This window comes from Eptatretus burgeri, chromosome 14 (genome assembly GCF_056783735.1).
Source record: "Eptatretus burgeri isolate ZD-2024b chromosome 14, Ebu_testis_v1, whole genome shotgun sequence".
Lineage (NCBI taxonomy): Eukaryota > Metazoa > Chordata > Myxini > Myxiniformes > Myxinidae > Eptatretus > Eptatretus burgeri.
Window position 1 is genome coordinate 6010602 of NC_140974.1, and position 15753 is coordinate 6026354.

General features: G+C 44.0%; 1 protein-coding gene across 7 annotated transcripts in view; it reads right to left on the bottom strand.

Annotated features, from left to right (window-relative positions):
* LOC147012595 (protein transport protein Sec16A-like) overlaps positions 1–15753 on the bottom strand; it is a 146504-nt gene that overhangs the window by 71181 nt on the left and 59570 nt on the right. For all 7 annotated transcript variants that reach the window (XM_085853620.1, XM_085853615.1, XM_085853618.1 and 4 more), the window contains exons 6-9: positions 13833–13921; positions 7584–7734; positions 7213–7387; positions 6939–7083 (exon numbers count right to left, since the gene is read on the bottom strand). In XM_085853620.1, the coding sequence (XP_085709746.1) occupies positions 6939–7083; positions 7213–7387; positions 7584–7734; positions 13833–13921 (560 nt within the window). The remainder of the gene's footprint in view (positions 1–6938; positions 7084–7212; positions 7388–7583; positions 7735–13832; positions 13922–15753) is intronic.

The window sequence follows — 15753 nt, forward strand, 5'->3', positions numbered from 1 at the left end:
GAGGTCGAGCAGTGAATGCATTCAATCATTTCGCTTAATGAAGCTGGTTAATTTTGGCACGTTCCAAATTTTTTTGTTTACTCAATACAATTCTCCAAACAGTACAAAAAGATAAGTTTAATGTTTTGGGAATTTCACATTTTCTTGTTTGTATGGAGAAGGAGGGAACATGGCCTTGCTTGCTTAAAGCAAATAAGTATATCGGCTTAGTTATAAGACTCATTATTTCTATAAAATATCAGATTTCACAACAGATTTCGACACTTATTCAGTATAGACGATATCCGATCCTCAAAACCGAAATAATATTTTGATTATATACTTTAATTAGTCCGTGAGTAGATCATGGAAAATTGTATCATATAATGCATGAAATCGCTCCGAGTTCCTAATTTGAAAACTATAGTACCTACAAAAGCGATGTACACAACGATTCGTAGCTATGATGAACAGGCATTCGATATGAGTGAGGAAAGTGAAAAAAAAAACTTTATCGTTAAGAAATCGTTGCAGTCTGTTCCGAGTCAAAGCATGGTTGAGCAGGCCAAAAAACATGGCGGCTTCAGACCACAGCGAGGTTATCCAAGAAACGCCCTAAGACCCCAAGACAGGAAGGTGGCTGGGGATCGCCTGATGAAGCACTTAATTAAATAATGCAGTTAATTATCTTTAAAAGGGGTGTTTTAATGAACCCAACACCCAATTTTAACTCTTGCACTTCCTTGGAGTTTTCTTAGTATGTATGCAGTTTCAGGGTGTGAGGTTTTATGGTTTTGGAGTTATGGAGGAGACACACAGTTATGGAGGAGACTGACACTGACACAACATTGACATTTATTAGTAAAGATCATACAAATTAATTAATTATTTTAGTGAGTTAAATTCTTAAATCTATATATTAATACTGAAGGACCAATTTTGTGCTCCTCCTAGCGGTCTCATCACGTTTTTCTCGGTACTGTGACCTGGACTGAAAGAAACTTTGTACCTGTAAGAGTGCATCGCACATCGTGGCAATAGTCAACCTTCAACTCTGAAGCAGAATAAACACTTTTTGTTTTACATTCGTTTACATGGCGATGTGTAACGTCACCGCTGAGAGGTGTAAGGACGTCATGACATCATCGGTCATTCGCTGAGGTCATTACGTCTGTCGTCGACAGACCGTCACCGCTGAGAGGTGTAATTCCACTCCTCGAAAATAGCGTCTGCAATGTAAAACCCTCTTCTGCACATGCTGACAACCTCAGAATGTGAATTTGACACAAAAATGTAACAAGAAACATTGTATCTTCTATATATTAATACTGAAGGACCAATTTTGTGCTCCTCCGAGCGGTCTCTTCATGTTTTTCTCGGTACTGTGACCTGAGAAGTTTTGACACGGTGTACGTCAAAGTAGACACATGCACAAATCAGAGGAATTCTTCACAAGGAGTAGTGTACACCAAAAATGTCGTGTACAAGGACGTTTTGTAGGCCTCATTAGGTAAGGCCATGGAGTACATCGACTGGGATCCGACTCTTACAAGAGCCGCCACTGGTTGTCATATTGGGCTCATGGAACGGAATCCGTCTGTGACGGGGTTTCGGCGAGTTAATATTATTGGTTTAACATGTTTATATTTATATATATATATATATATATATATATATATATATATATATATATATATATATATATATATATATATTGTTACGGCTGTGGAAATTCGCAAACCACCATTCAGAGCCATCAGGTGAGATATCTTCATAGGTACATGTGTAGTTCGCCAAAACCCGTTGTATAGAGGGAATTTATGCGATTCATCCGGGCTGCGACGCTTTGAGTTAGCCATTTTTTCTGTTCTATCTTTATTTTGAACCAACCACGTCTCAACCGCCATCACACAACAACCACGCCACCGCCACCATCTACGCTCCCACATCATCGCATCACCGCCATTCCCAAACGGCACCATAACCATCAAACCACCACCGAAAACCCTCCACCACCTTCACCTCTCGCCTTCTACGGCCATTCCCGCACCACCTGTGAACACTGAACGTCGGGCTGTCTCGGGCCCGTTCGGCGTTTGGTGCCAAACGCACCGAGCCGCGAGCGCGAATAGCGGCCTTTCCGAGGGAAAATTCGGATCACTTCTCCTCTGTCCAATCAGCGAGCGCAGGGCGGCTTGGTCCCGCCTCCAGGCGCGTGTGTGTGTGAAGTCGATATAAGCAAATTCTAGGATCAGGGGAGGTTCACGCCCCCGTTTCCTCCGACCAATGGGCGAGCGTGGCTCCGCCCCCGAGGCCATTCTGATCCGAATATTTGCATATTGGCTGCTCCTGCCCACTGATAAAAAGGCGAGCGCAAGGCGAATTAAAGTGTGCGAGTTTTGTCAAGGTGATCGGGGGAGTCGGGTGAGGAGAGTGTGGAACTGCAGGCAAGGGAGCTCGGGTCCGAGGCAAGAAGGACGGCGGTCGGCGACGAGGTCGCGGTGTGGGATCGCTCGTCTCGTCGCGGGACCCAAGCCAGCCAGCCACTCCCCTCCCCCAGGGCATCAACAATCTCCCTTTCCCCCGCGCTGAGATAGTGCAAAAGGGGGCCTGGTTCCCACCCCACCCCACACGTGGTGCCAACGAAACACGCCAAGGAGCATGGAGTCGGGGCACAGCCGCGCGGCCACATTTGCGGATTGCCACCAACGCGTCACGAGGACGCGGGTAAGACCCACCCGGTCTCGCGGACCTGGCTGCTCCTCTAGGTCCTGCGCACATTTGGCCTACGGGCCTGTCTGCCTCCTTGTGTATGAGGGTGGCTTCTTTCCTTTGCTTTTGTGTAAATGTGTGTTGGCGCCGTCTGTGAAGTTGAACTGTATAAGTGTTGCCGTGTGTGTGCGTAGTCGGTATCAACTCTGCGTCGTTGTTGCTTTTATTGTTTTGGTTGCTTTATGTTCATTTTGACTGTATGGCTGTATATACGTGCTCTCCGTGTGCCGGGAAATAAATGAGCATTGTGTGAACTGTTTTCCCGTTTCGCTTCGTCTTTTCTCTAATTGACTCTCCATCCTGCTTCACGTAAAGGGTTCGTAGTGGGTGCAAAACGCCCGGTAAATAATCTGAACCGTCGAGGTCGACGATAACACCGCTCGATTATCCTGATAGTACGGAACGGGCCGCCCAAGCGGCTCGTGTCCGGAGTCGACCTGCGGCGAGGTACGATCGCCCAGTTTACCATCCGCGTGGGTACTTAGGTAGGTCGAGTTTGGCAAACAACCCTATCCTACGCGGGTGGCCGATTGGCACGATCGTGGTGAGGTCGAAAGGCCCACCCGTGACTAGCTCCCGGCGTTGTTCCGAGAGGGTCACGACTGAATTGTCCGTCCGGTGGGCGACGTGCCGCGATCCGAGTTACGTGGACGTCCGCACGTTGGCGGGCGCGAATTCGCAACTCCGGTGGGTGACGTGCCGCGATCCGAGTTACGTGGCCGTCCGCAACAACACATATATATATATATATATATATATATATATATATATATATATATATATATATATATATATATATATATATATATATATATATATATATATATATATATATATATATATATATATATATATATATATATATATATATATATATATATATATATATATATATATATGAAGACCACAAGGGGAAAACCCGAGATGTCACTTTTTATAAATTTCAGGGTTATTGCACCTGCCAATAGTTGGCAACATAAGGTTTCCTCTCACAATATTACTTTAACAAATAACCAGGGGTGTCACATAATTTATATGGTATAAAGTTTAGCCGTGCAATGAAAAAACAAGTGTTGTCAAAGCTGAACAAGTAGAAACCCAGAGTCGTCAGTACTTTACTCCTGGTTATCTCCCTTTCATTCATGTTAACTGTTCCACCATAATATTCAGAGTTGAGAAACTAAAAAATGAGAGGTTGTAAAACTTTCACAGCATAAACTCTGAACACTACAATAGCCTATTTGGTTATATCATGGGCTCCGTAGTTGGTGCACATCGTGGTTCAAGCCTGGTCAAACCTTTATTGTGACTTATATGGGACCCACGCCGTGGTTTAATGGTTAGCGCGTCTGAGTACCCATCCTCATATGATGTACCCACCGCCCAATCAACCTGCTTAGGTATATGAGGGAGTCACATGAGGTGACTTCGGCTATCCTTGTGGTTATCTTTGGTTTCCTCCCGGTTTTCCATCATATTAAGTAGTACGGAGTAAGAAATGGAGAATCCGTTGTCATATAAGCGAAATACCCTTGAGTATGGCGTTGAACACCAATCAAACAAAAAACAATGACCGTTTAATGTTGAAAAAAATAATCTGTGATCACCAAAGTCATGTAATGTATGCTAATAACCAACAAGCATGAATTTGCTACACATCCTGGGTTAAAATTGCATGGCAATTATTAAACAAGGGAATAACCAGTGATGTCAGTTTGCAACATTGATTCGTTCTTTGCTCTTAAATTAAATAACACAGAAGCTTGGAAAATGCTACATGCTTAATTTGATCGGCCACTGATCACTCTTCCTTTTACTGGAAAAGAAATCTATATGACAGTTATTAAACAGTCCACCAAAGTCTTGAAACTTTGTTTTTCAGTTTCTTCAAAATTGACTTATCCTGACATCTCTGGCTTTCCTTTTGTGGTATATATATATATATATATATATATATATATATATATATATATATATATATATATATATATATATATATATATATATATATATATATATATATGTGGTATATATAACAATCTGTGTGTGTGTGTTTGTGTGTTTGTGTCTGTGACCGCTGTTTCTCGACAACCACTGGTCCGATCTAATTGAAACTTGCCAGGTATATTGCTGGGGCCCTGTGGATGTGCCTTTTCAAGGTTTGATATTAATCGGACAAGTGCTTCCCAAGTTATGGCCATTTATTTACCAACCAATGAAAGGACACGTTGCTGCGTAGGCCGGTGCGCAGCCGGCCGACGATGACGTCACATGCCGTGCCGGTTACGATGGGGATCAGTGCCTTAGTTAGCGTGGTGTAGGAGTGGCAATGGTCAATGGCAGTGAATTTCATAGCAAGCAACGACAGGGAGGTAAACTTGATTTTAATTTGGATTTTAATTAACTCTGTGTGTGTATCACAGCAGTTGTTACTTCAATGCAAGCGATAATTTGTGGAATGCATGTGAAAATTCCGTACGGGCACGCACCACTTCCGCATAATGATGATTTAATGTATTCTAATAATTTCTCGATTTCTTATGCGCATTTATAGATAAACACAATGCCCCAATCCAGTCGTCGTTTACGAGAGCGAAGGAACGCCCTGTGTGGTTGTTTGAAAGTTTTTTTTTCCATGTACGGCCACGAACATACGTCCACGCACGTAGGGCATGCAAGAGCGAAGGAACGGCCTGTGTGGTTGTTTCTGGCTTGCAGTTTGAAAGTTTTTTTTCTTTGGTTTGCACGTATGGCCACGCACGTACAGTCACGCACGTACAGCCACGCACGTACGGGCACGCGAGAGCGAAGGAACGGCCTGTGTGGTTGTTGTTTCTGGCTCGCGGTTTGAGTTTATTTTTTTTTGCACATACGGCCACGCATGTACGGGAACGTACTGGTATGTATTAAATAAAGGAGTTATTTAGATTAAAAAAAAATAAAAAAATTGATAAATAAATGTTATTTATAAAATAAATCATAAATAAGCATTAGAATCATTTATTGGTGGTTGCTTGGATACGCAGTGCAGCATGTTAAATTTGGTTGTTATACATGTTGTGTTGTTCGTCTTTCGGCTGCTCCCGTTAGGGGTCGCCACAGCGGATCATCCGTTATGATCCACATACTGATTTGGCATAGGTTTTACGCCGGATGTCCTTCCTGACGCAACCCTGGTCGCCTCTTACGACACAGGGATAAGGATTGGGTTTAGCCATGATTCCGGGCTGCCCTACATCCTCTCATAGCGCGGCCCAGCGCAGAGCTCCCGTCCTCAAGCGATCCTCCAACCAAAGCCTCAGAGTGGCCGGATTACAGGCGCACGCCACTACACCCGGTTTGGTTGTTATACATATAAAATACAAATAAAGTAGTGTATGATGAAAGTTATTCATATGTAGTAATTAAATAAGTTTGAATGAGGATATTGCATTGCTGTGTTGACTGACTGTCTGGACACAATTTTGAGGTTGTCGGTCCATTGATGTTGAGTAATCTACTGACGTGGACCGGCGACCGGGGTTGTGGACCCACTGTTTGGAGAGGTTCTGGGCTGATGATAAACGGTGAAAACATCGAAATCTCGATGATAAACGGTGCCCAGCTGATGATCCGAGCAGTTGGGAAATCAGGAAATTGCTTATATGTTAAGGTTATAACTTCAAATAAAATAGCTTTTGTAAGTACTTACTTGTACATAATATATCTGTGTTTGTGTGTATGTATATGTATATGTATATATATATATATATATATATATATATATATATATATATATATATATATATATATATATATACATATATATATATACATATATATATATATATATACATACATATATATATATATATATATATATATATATATATATATATATATATATATATATATATATATATATATACACATATATATACACGTGTGTGTTTGCATCTATATGTATATGTATGTGGTGTGTGGGGTGTGTGTGCGTGTGCGTGTGCATGTGCATGTGCATGTGCATTGTTACGTCTGGCTTTCTTCTTGGGACTACGATGCAGTAATTGGTGTTTATTTTGATTAAGAATTCCTTTTCACGATTTATTTTGGCAATTATATAGTCTCAAATAATTCAAATCAAAGAGTCTATTGTGTTTTAATGAGGTAAGAAAAGAATAAATATCGCTTTAAGGCAATGTTCTTACTGGCTTGTGTTCCCTGCCAGCTTCCCTCAGTGTACACAAATTGGTTGTCCAAGTAGGAAGTTTCCTCGCCACATGCTGGTGGGTAGGCATCATAATCCTGCTCCAGCTCAGAGAAGGTATTGACATCCACAGGGTACACCTGGCTCTGAGCACATACACAATTATGTAAATCAGTAAAATACATAATTACACATTACTTCATAAGCAAACTTCAGCATGTATTGAACTACCCTTTTGTATTTATTGTACAACAATATCCATCAGCATGACCAACCTGCTGAGAGTGCGAGCTGAAGCTGCTGCGATGACTGTGTGTGCTATGTTCGCTGTGGATGCTGCGCTGATCAAACTCATCAGGGTAGTGGTTACGTCCGACTGGGGAAAGATCTGTCTCGAAGCTGTGGTCGTAGCGTGGGTCATATTGCCAGTTGTTTGCATAAACATCTCGTCTGCTTAGAGAGTAATGAAAAGAGAAAAGACAGAAAGATGTGACAAAGGTCAAAGACTGTGAAAGAATTAATGGTCAAACACAAGGAAGGAATGTCAAAGAATGGTCAAACACCACAAACAAGTTGATGGGACTGCAGTTGCCAAAAGTCCTTGGAGAGATCAATTCCATCAGAAAGCGAAGCAATATGGGCCCACCTGCCGTAGTAATCTCGATAGAGCTCTCGCTGTCTGCTATAGTCGTACCAACTCCGCTCGTATTGCTGGCTGTAGCGGCCATTGTCTACTGGCCATTGGTTGTGATAACGGTAGTCATAGCCAGTCTCTCCAGAATACCACCTGTTATAGCCTAGGAAAGAGGATATAAGGGATATCATGATTATAACCACGACAAAATGCAGCTTCTGCAAATTTCAATCTCACATTATTATCAGTGAAGAACAAAAAATTATATATTCTCATCTATGTTGCAGATAAATGTAAAGTGATGAAAACAACACAGATCAGGTCAGGTCAGGTATGGAAGCATGCGCCACAGCAGCACATTGCTGCGTCCACTTTCCGTCGGTACTCTGAGGCCTCCGTTTGGCCATCCCCCGGGCAGATGCCTGGCCTATCCCCATCTCCTTGAGATGCTGATCAACCTGCTGCAACCACGAGGCACGTGGTCGGCCCATTGGCCTCCTCCACTCACGAGGCTCCTCGCTGAGAGAATGTGGTGAGCAGGATCAGCGTCAGGAAAAGGAGCCACATGTCTTTACAGCCGCAGCTGACGTTCACGGACTATGCAGGTAACAAATCTCATTTGAGTCTCTCTCAGCAACCGCTCATTGGACACAAAGTCCGACCAGCAATAGCCAAGAATTCTCCGGAGAACTGGAAGCAAAGGAATTAAGTTTTAGTCTCAGATCCCTGGTCAGAGTCCAAATCTCACATCCATAGAAGACTGGAAGCATTAAGGACCTGAAGACTTGGACTTTCATTCTCATACACAGGTACCGACAGTGTCACACCCCATCATTCAGTGAATCTATGACTCCCCAAGTCTGACCCAGACATTGATTGACCTCTGACTCTCAGCCAGAAGAGACAAAAATATCACTGCCAAGGTAAGTGAATCTCTCCATGACCTCAACATTCTCACCACAAACAGATACAGACAGGAAAGCAGCATCCAAGATGTCAATGAAAGCCTGGATCTTAGTTTTGACCAAGGAAACCCATAATCTCAACGGCTCCGACTCCTCAATCAGCACCTCGAGGACCCCCAAAAGATGTTCAGAGTCTCCGCAAAGATGACTGCATCATCTGTGAAATCAAGGTCAGGAGATCTTGACATTCTCAAACGATGCACAGCAGCTTGATCCTTCCGATATTCTCCCTATAATCCAATCCATACAAGCCCTGAAAGGTGTTGGGGCCAGTATCCTTGACATACCCCTGACGAACTCCAGTAACAACGAGAAATAAGTTGGAGATGGTATCATCACATCTCACAACACTCTCAGTACCAGAGTATAGTTCAGATATTAGATTGGTCAGATTTGTTGGCACTCCACGAAGAACAAGAAACCTCCAGAGGGCATCCCGATTCACTGAATCAAACGATTTGCAGAGATCAACATAAGCTGCAAGCAGCCCCTGCCGAAACTCTCATCTGCATTCGATGAGGACCTGAAAAGCAAGGATACGGTCAATCATTGATCTCATTGGTGTAAAGCCTGACTGCTCTGGGTGCTGGTGCTCAAGCAGATGATGGCGAACCCTATCAAGAATTAACCAAGCAAAGACCTTGCCCGGCACTGAGGGCAGCGTCACCCCTCGGAAGTTGTTGCAGTCTTGGCGATCACCCTTACCTTTCCAGAAAGGGACAACAAGGCTCCTCCTCCAATCAGTTGAGATGATGTCTGTGTTCCAGGCATACCACAGAACTGCATGCAACTGCATGAGTACAGCATTTCCACCAGCCTTGAGAAGTTCAGCATGGATGCCACAAATCCAATGATCCAATTACCCAATTTCAACCGGTTCACCGCAGCCTGTTGCCCCACAACCGAAGGTGGATCACAGTTGATTGGAGGGATAGCAAGAGGGTAGTAACACCTCAAATATCCCACTCAACAGCTGGTGGATCAGCCTGGTACAACCGCTCAAAGTAACCGGCCCAGCGGGCCTTCCCTTTGGACTCTGTCAAGAGCCACCATCCTCTGCTCTAACTGCAGTACACCAAGGGACGGGCTTAGAGGAACACAATGCACAAATTCCCCTGTAAGCAGGATGAGAATCACCTGTCCACAGGTGATGCTCTACCACCTCACAGATTCCTCGCACATAGGCCTCCTTGTTCACCCTCAGCGCATGTACAGTTTGACGCCTCAGCTCCCTGAACAGCTCAGCTCGGCCATTAAGCCTGGCCCTGCGACTCTGGTCAATGGCATCCAGTGTCCCTTGAGAGACAAAATTCTTCTTCACCTTCCGGTGAGTTTCAAGACATCCACCGGCAACATCAAGGAAGGTGGTCTTGAAGGCACTCCACAACTCTTCAGGATCTCCCAAAGCACCCAGACCCCCCAAATTCCCACTCAGCCTGTTCGCAAACTCCTCGGCTACCCTCTCATCCTAGAGATTGCCAACATCCAGCCTAGGCTGGGATGGTACCATTCTCCTGGATTTAAGCTGAAAGTTCAGAGTTCCCACCACAAGCCTGTGGTCGGTATTGAGGAACTGAGCACTCTGGTAGACCCTACAGTTCTGCATCATCCTCCAGCGACCATCACCGAGTTCATGCTCAATCTCCTTTGCCACACGAGCGTTGGAATTCCAAGTCCAGCGATGAGCTTGTGGGTGCTGAAAACATGAATCAGCCACCCTAAGTCCATGACATCTTGAAAAGTCAAGGAACTTAGTGCTATTCTGGTTCGCAGCTCCAGACGCATGGGGACCAACACATGTGTCATAACTATCCCTATCAGTTCCAGTTGATGCACTGAAATCCCCGAAGACTGGAAGAGTATCTCGTCTGGGGCACTGATCAACCACAGAGTCGAGTATGGCTTAGAATGCATCCTTCACGGTAAGATCACTCGCCTCATTCGACAGAAGGGATGGGAGAGGGAAGCAGAATACATTAGGGAAAAGAAGAAGTCCTTTCGTTCAAGCTTTTCGGTCTCACTATCTGCCACGATCTTTCCTGGGAAAGCCAAATCTCCAAGTTGGTCTCCAAAGCCAGTTGCCGACTGGGTATCCCATGTCTTGCAAAGTCCTTCCTTGGCATACTTGAGTTTCGAAGTTTTTACAAAGCCTTCATCCGCAGTCTGATGGAGTGCTGCTCCCCCCCCCTCCAGGGTGGTGCTCCTGCCTCACACGAAGATCGACTTCATGCTGTGGAAAACAAGGCATTTAGGATCATTGGTATCTCCCACGATGAAGCCGAGCCTTTAGGTCTCTCACTCTCTCACCGGAGGCAGGTCGGTGGTCTTTCTGTCTTCCACCATGTCCTCTTCAGTCTTGTTCACAATGTTCTGTCTGTGATCTCTCCCCCCTATATTTCCTCAAGGCACTCGAGGTCCACCAAAAACCCCATTCTGGTGAAACTGCCAAAATGAAGAATCACTGCTCACCTTCATTCTTTCATTCCTCTTTTTTCCCACCTCTGGAGCAAACTCACACTCTCTCCAATCCCACTCCTACCTCCAGGTCTTCAAAACAGCTGTTCACCACCATCTCTGATCTTCCCCCCATCCAAAATCTTCATCTTTTCTACCTCCATTAATCCACCCCAAAATGACCTCCTTGATCCATTAATCCACCCAAGCCCACTTCCTTCAAATTCCCTATTTGCCTTCCTGAAAGTCCCTGTAGTACAATCTTGGTTACCCCGTGTACCCTGCCCCATCCCTCTCCCTTCCACAGATATTCTATTGTCTCTGTTCCCCACTATATTGTGCTTCTCTCTCCCGCCCCTCTTGTCTCCTGCCTCGTTATATATTTCTGTGTGTTATCTTTTCCATGAGACTCGACTTGGTGTGCAAAAAACCCCCCCAAAAACATGAACAGTAGAACTCCATGCCTAATAACAGGGATGTCAAGACCAACAGTTGAGGAAGACAAAGCACCAACCCCATTAACCCGAACCACAGCACCAACCCCCCTAAACCAACTGCCACACCCTGGCACTCGTCCTCAAGTTCACTCACTTCACTGAACTCACGTTATATTCCTCTACTTACAAGCATGTGATCGGTCATACATGGAATACAAGTTGCACAATCAGGCGGCTCGATGGGGATCAAAAAAAATTCAACCATCCAAGGGTCATTATGACTCAAGTTTGTGGTCATGTCGTGCAAACAAGGAAAATAAGCCACATCGTTGATTTGATTAACCTGGACTGAACCACTTGGGTGAAACATATTCTCCTGCAAATATGACACACACCAAAATAAAATTTGGTTTGTGAAGGAAAACAATTTTCATGTTCTTCGCCACTCGTTACCTCCACTACTTCACCCCTGTTTGCTACTTGGCAATTGTTTTTATTTTTTTGTCAAGTATGTTGATCGGCTCCGTTTGTTTGTGCGTTTGTTTGTGCATTTGTTTGTGTGTTTGTCAGTCTGCTCACCTCCAGCCCAAACCGCTCAACCGATCGTTCTGAAATTTTCAGAGATTAATGTCACCGACTCTGCGACGGTCCCGCATTGAAGTTTCATAAAATTCGGTCGACCAAAAAGGTCTACATGGGCCAATTTTTCTAAAATCCTCAAATCTCATCCGGTTGACTTGAAATTTGAACAGGATTTGCATATCAGGTCACTGAACTCAACCACCTATTAATTTTGAGATCAACATAGACCAAAAGGTCAACATAGGCCAAATTTCTAAAATCCTCAATTTTAATCCAATTAACTTGAAATTTGAAGAGCATTTGCATATCAGGTCGCCGAATTCAAACACCTATTAATTTTAAGGTCAAAAGGTCAACACAGGCCTAATTTGTAAAATTGAGAGATCGGGCCAAAAACTAAATATATCACTATATCTCAAAAAGTTGTGGACGAGTTGTTACAAAACAAGGTGGATGAGTTGGATAGGTGACAATAACAAGCGGATTGGATTTTGGTTCGGATCCAGCCCATCAGGTGGATACAAAACGCGAACTGTTCCACCTGGCAGAGGTATGCGCTCTACCGAGTGCCATACTACTTTGTGCTGTTTTGCCAAGTTCTCATTCTGTGAGTGATATTTCATTTGTTTGTTTGTCTGTCTGTCAGTTTGTGAACAGGATATCTCAAAAAGTTATGGATGGGTTCAAACGAAATTTGGTGAACAGTTTGGGTGTGTGATTAGGACGAATTGATTAGATTTTAAAGAATTTTTTCAGTGATTCTTCGCCATTGAGAGATAGGGCCAAAGGCAATATAAAACAGGATATGTCAAAATATTACGAACAGATTCGGACAAAACTTTGTGAAGTAGTTGGGGATGTGATAGTCATAACAAGCAATACAAAGTTATGGACTAACAAAAACTATCAAATCGATTATAATGACAGGTCTATCAGTGGGATATAAAACGTAAACTGATCAGCCTGGCAGAGGTATGTACTCTACCAAGTGCCGTTCTAATATTATCCTCTGAATAATCACAATGTGCAATTTCAAATTCAGGTCATCTGTCAAATTTTGCTTCGTATTTCAAGGGAACACAAAATCAGCCAAAGTAAAAGTGCATGGTTGTGCATCAGATGATCAAAATGTCACCATTTTTCTGAAGAAGATGCAAGCAATGGGCTGGCCGGTGGGACAACCGTGTGGTTTGTCAAAATAAATAACATACAATTGCTCTTGATGTACGTGAAGGTAAAAAAAAAACACATCTTCGGTTCATACTCGTCAATGCATTCATTTCTGCAGAAGGCTGAAGCTATGTGTGTACTTGACCCATACGTCATCCGTTTGAAGCACATCAACATATTACTCATGTGAGCAATTAATTGTTAACCTGGGCTAATCTACATGTAATCCCTCTCATTTTTGCTCTACTGGGTGAAGCTAAGACTGCCATTACAGCATTTCAACCTCACCCCAATCCCCACCCCACTTAACATCACAACCCCAATCCTTTCTTCCTCGTACAATCCATTTCCATTCAGTTGCATCTCCCACACCATACCTACGCCCCTTCCCCCAGGTCTCAGTCTTCTTTCTCCCTCCCTTTATTGTCACAATTGTAGTTTTCCTCAAATCCCCTTCTCAATCCCCATCCCTCCAACCTTTAAGTGGTCAAAGAAGTTTGAGGTACCCAAAAAGCTGCCGATCAGAGAAAAGCATTGGAAACACCAAGTATGCTTTCGCTGCTTAGAATGGAAGCAGAACTTTTTCTCCTCAACGCAAGCACCACTCCAAAGCAAACCACTCAATCACAAGAACCACCATCAGCCAAGGTTACCATAGTGACTTGCGTGTTGTCTATCGGTGTAGTAAGCTGCGTAGGGATCATGCCCAGAGCCATCGGCCACCACCTCCTCCCCACCATGCCTGTAGGAATATATACATCAAAGCAGATTGAAGATGTGAAATTTATTTGTTGGCACAAAATGACATCACCCCGAGCACGCTCAGAAACAGAAAATGTGAAAACTACGATGTTTCGGCTTTGCTTGGTCATCGATATATGGTTTGGTTTTAAAGAATACAACACGTGGGCCATAACTTAATTCTAAAACAAGAAGAATAAAGAAGTTCCTCGTAAGGGTGTGGAAATAGGTGTATTTGATAAGTAAGAGAGATAGTGGAAAGGAAATTCAAAGGACTTTTGCGGCAGCATTGTGCATCCATCCATCGGGACCATACTCTGTGCAGAGCGTTGGTGCTGCCGAAGCAGTCTCCTTGGCTATTGGGCACAATCATGGACGGGTCATCACTCTGACATGAGATACCAGCCAGCTGGCACTCGTTTTACCGACGTCGGAAGGATGACAGGCAGAGTCAACCCCACCTGGTATTAATTCAACAGCTGAGTGGGATTTGAACTCAGGATCCTCGGATCCCAAGCCCACCACCCTAACTATGAAGCCAACACCAGGCAGCATTGTACAAGCCAGAAAGGTAACAAAGAAAACTCTAAACGTGCTCAGAGCGGTTGGTAGTGGAAGAACCAAAGAGATCTGGCCTTGGTATCACAAAAACACAAACTACCCACATCCTGAAATGCAAACATAACAACGTCCAACGATTTCTTGAGAGATCACGTTAACCCGATGAGCATCTCGTAATAAATTGCTGAAAGGGAATGTGTGGTTGAGCTCTTCTTCAAAATAAAAACATAAAAATCAACGTCATCAGGATCCATCCTTCCAAGTTTTCAGTTTTTCCTTCCAGGGAGTTTCCTTCTGCATCCATCTTGTCCACCCTGTGCATCATCCCCTACCCCTAATTCCTCCCCCACATCCTTCATTTGTCCAAGTCTCCCTCAATTTCATTCTCAGCCCTGCTGCTTGTGTTTGCCCCTCCCTCCCCCCTATTATTACTGTTCCTTTTCTTCTATTGCGTGATCCGTTCTGCGTTCTAGCTCTTCCACGAGCCTCGACTTTGTATACCGAAAAAAAAAAAAACTCATCGAGTTTATTTAAATTTTTAACATAAAAACTCAAATGTACTTCTCTGGTTGAAGGGAAAAATCAGAGAAGGGTAGAGGAACACGACAATGGTCAAAAAAACAAACAACCGGTCCCAAATGCAATACCCTCTTTTAGCGAGGGTAACAAGTCACAAAAGCAGGGTTGATAATATTGGTTGGGAGACCATGTGGGTGGTCATGAAAATGTATTGGCCCTAAATTGGATAACACCATGGTCGATGAGCACATGGTCGATCTCTTATGCCACCTCGCCCGTGTTGGAATACGAGGTCTAGCGGTGAGCCTGTCGGCGCTGAAACCAGGAACCAGCCGCCCAAAGTCCATGACTTCTTGCAAAGTCAAGGAACTTTGTGCTATTCTGGTTCATAGTTCCAGACCCATGGGGACCAACACATGTCTCATAACCATCACTATCAGTTTCAGTTGATGCATTGAAATCCCCCAAGACGAGAAGAATATCTTGCCTGGGGCACTGATCAACTACAGACTCCAGCATGGCGTATAATACGTCCTTCACGGTGAGATCACTCGCCTCAGTCAGAGCATTTACAGAGACCAGGGAAATGACACCCAAGGAGTGACGAATTCTTAGTCTCATAATACGCTCGTTGACCGGTGTTACGCAATTATCATTGGAATCAGCTTATTAAACACAGCTACAGCAACTCGTTGGACACGGTAACCATCAGAGCGACCAGACCAATAGTAGGTGTAACCACCCGCCATGATC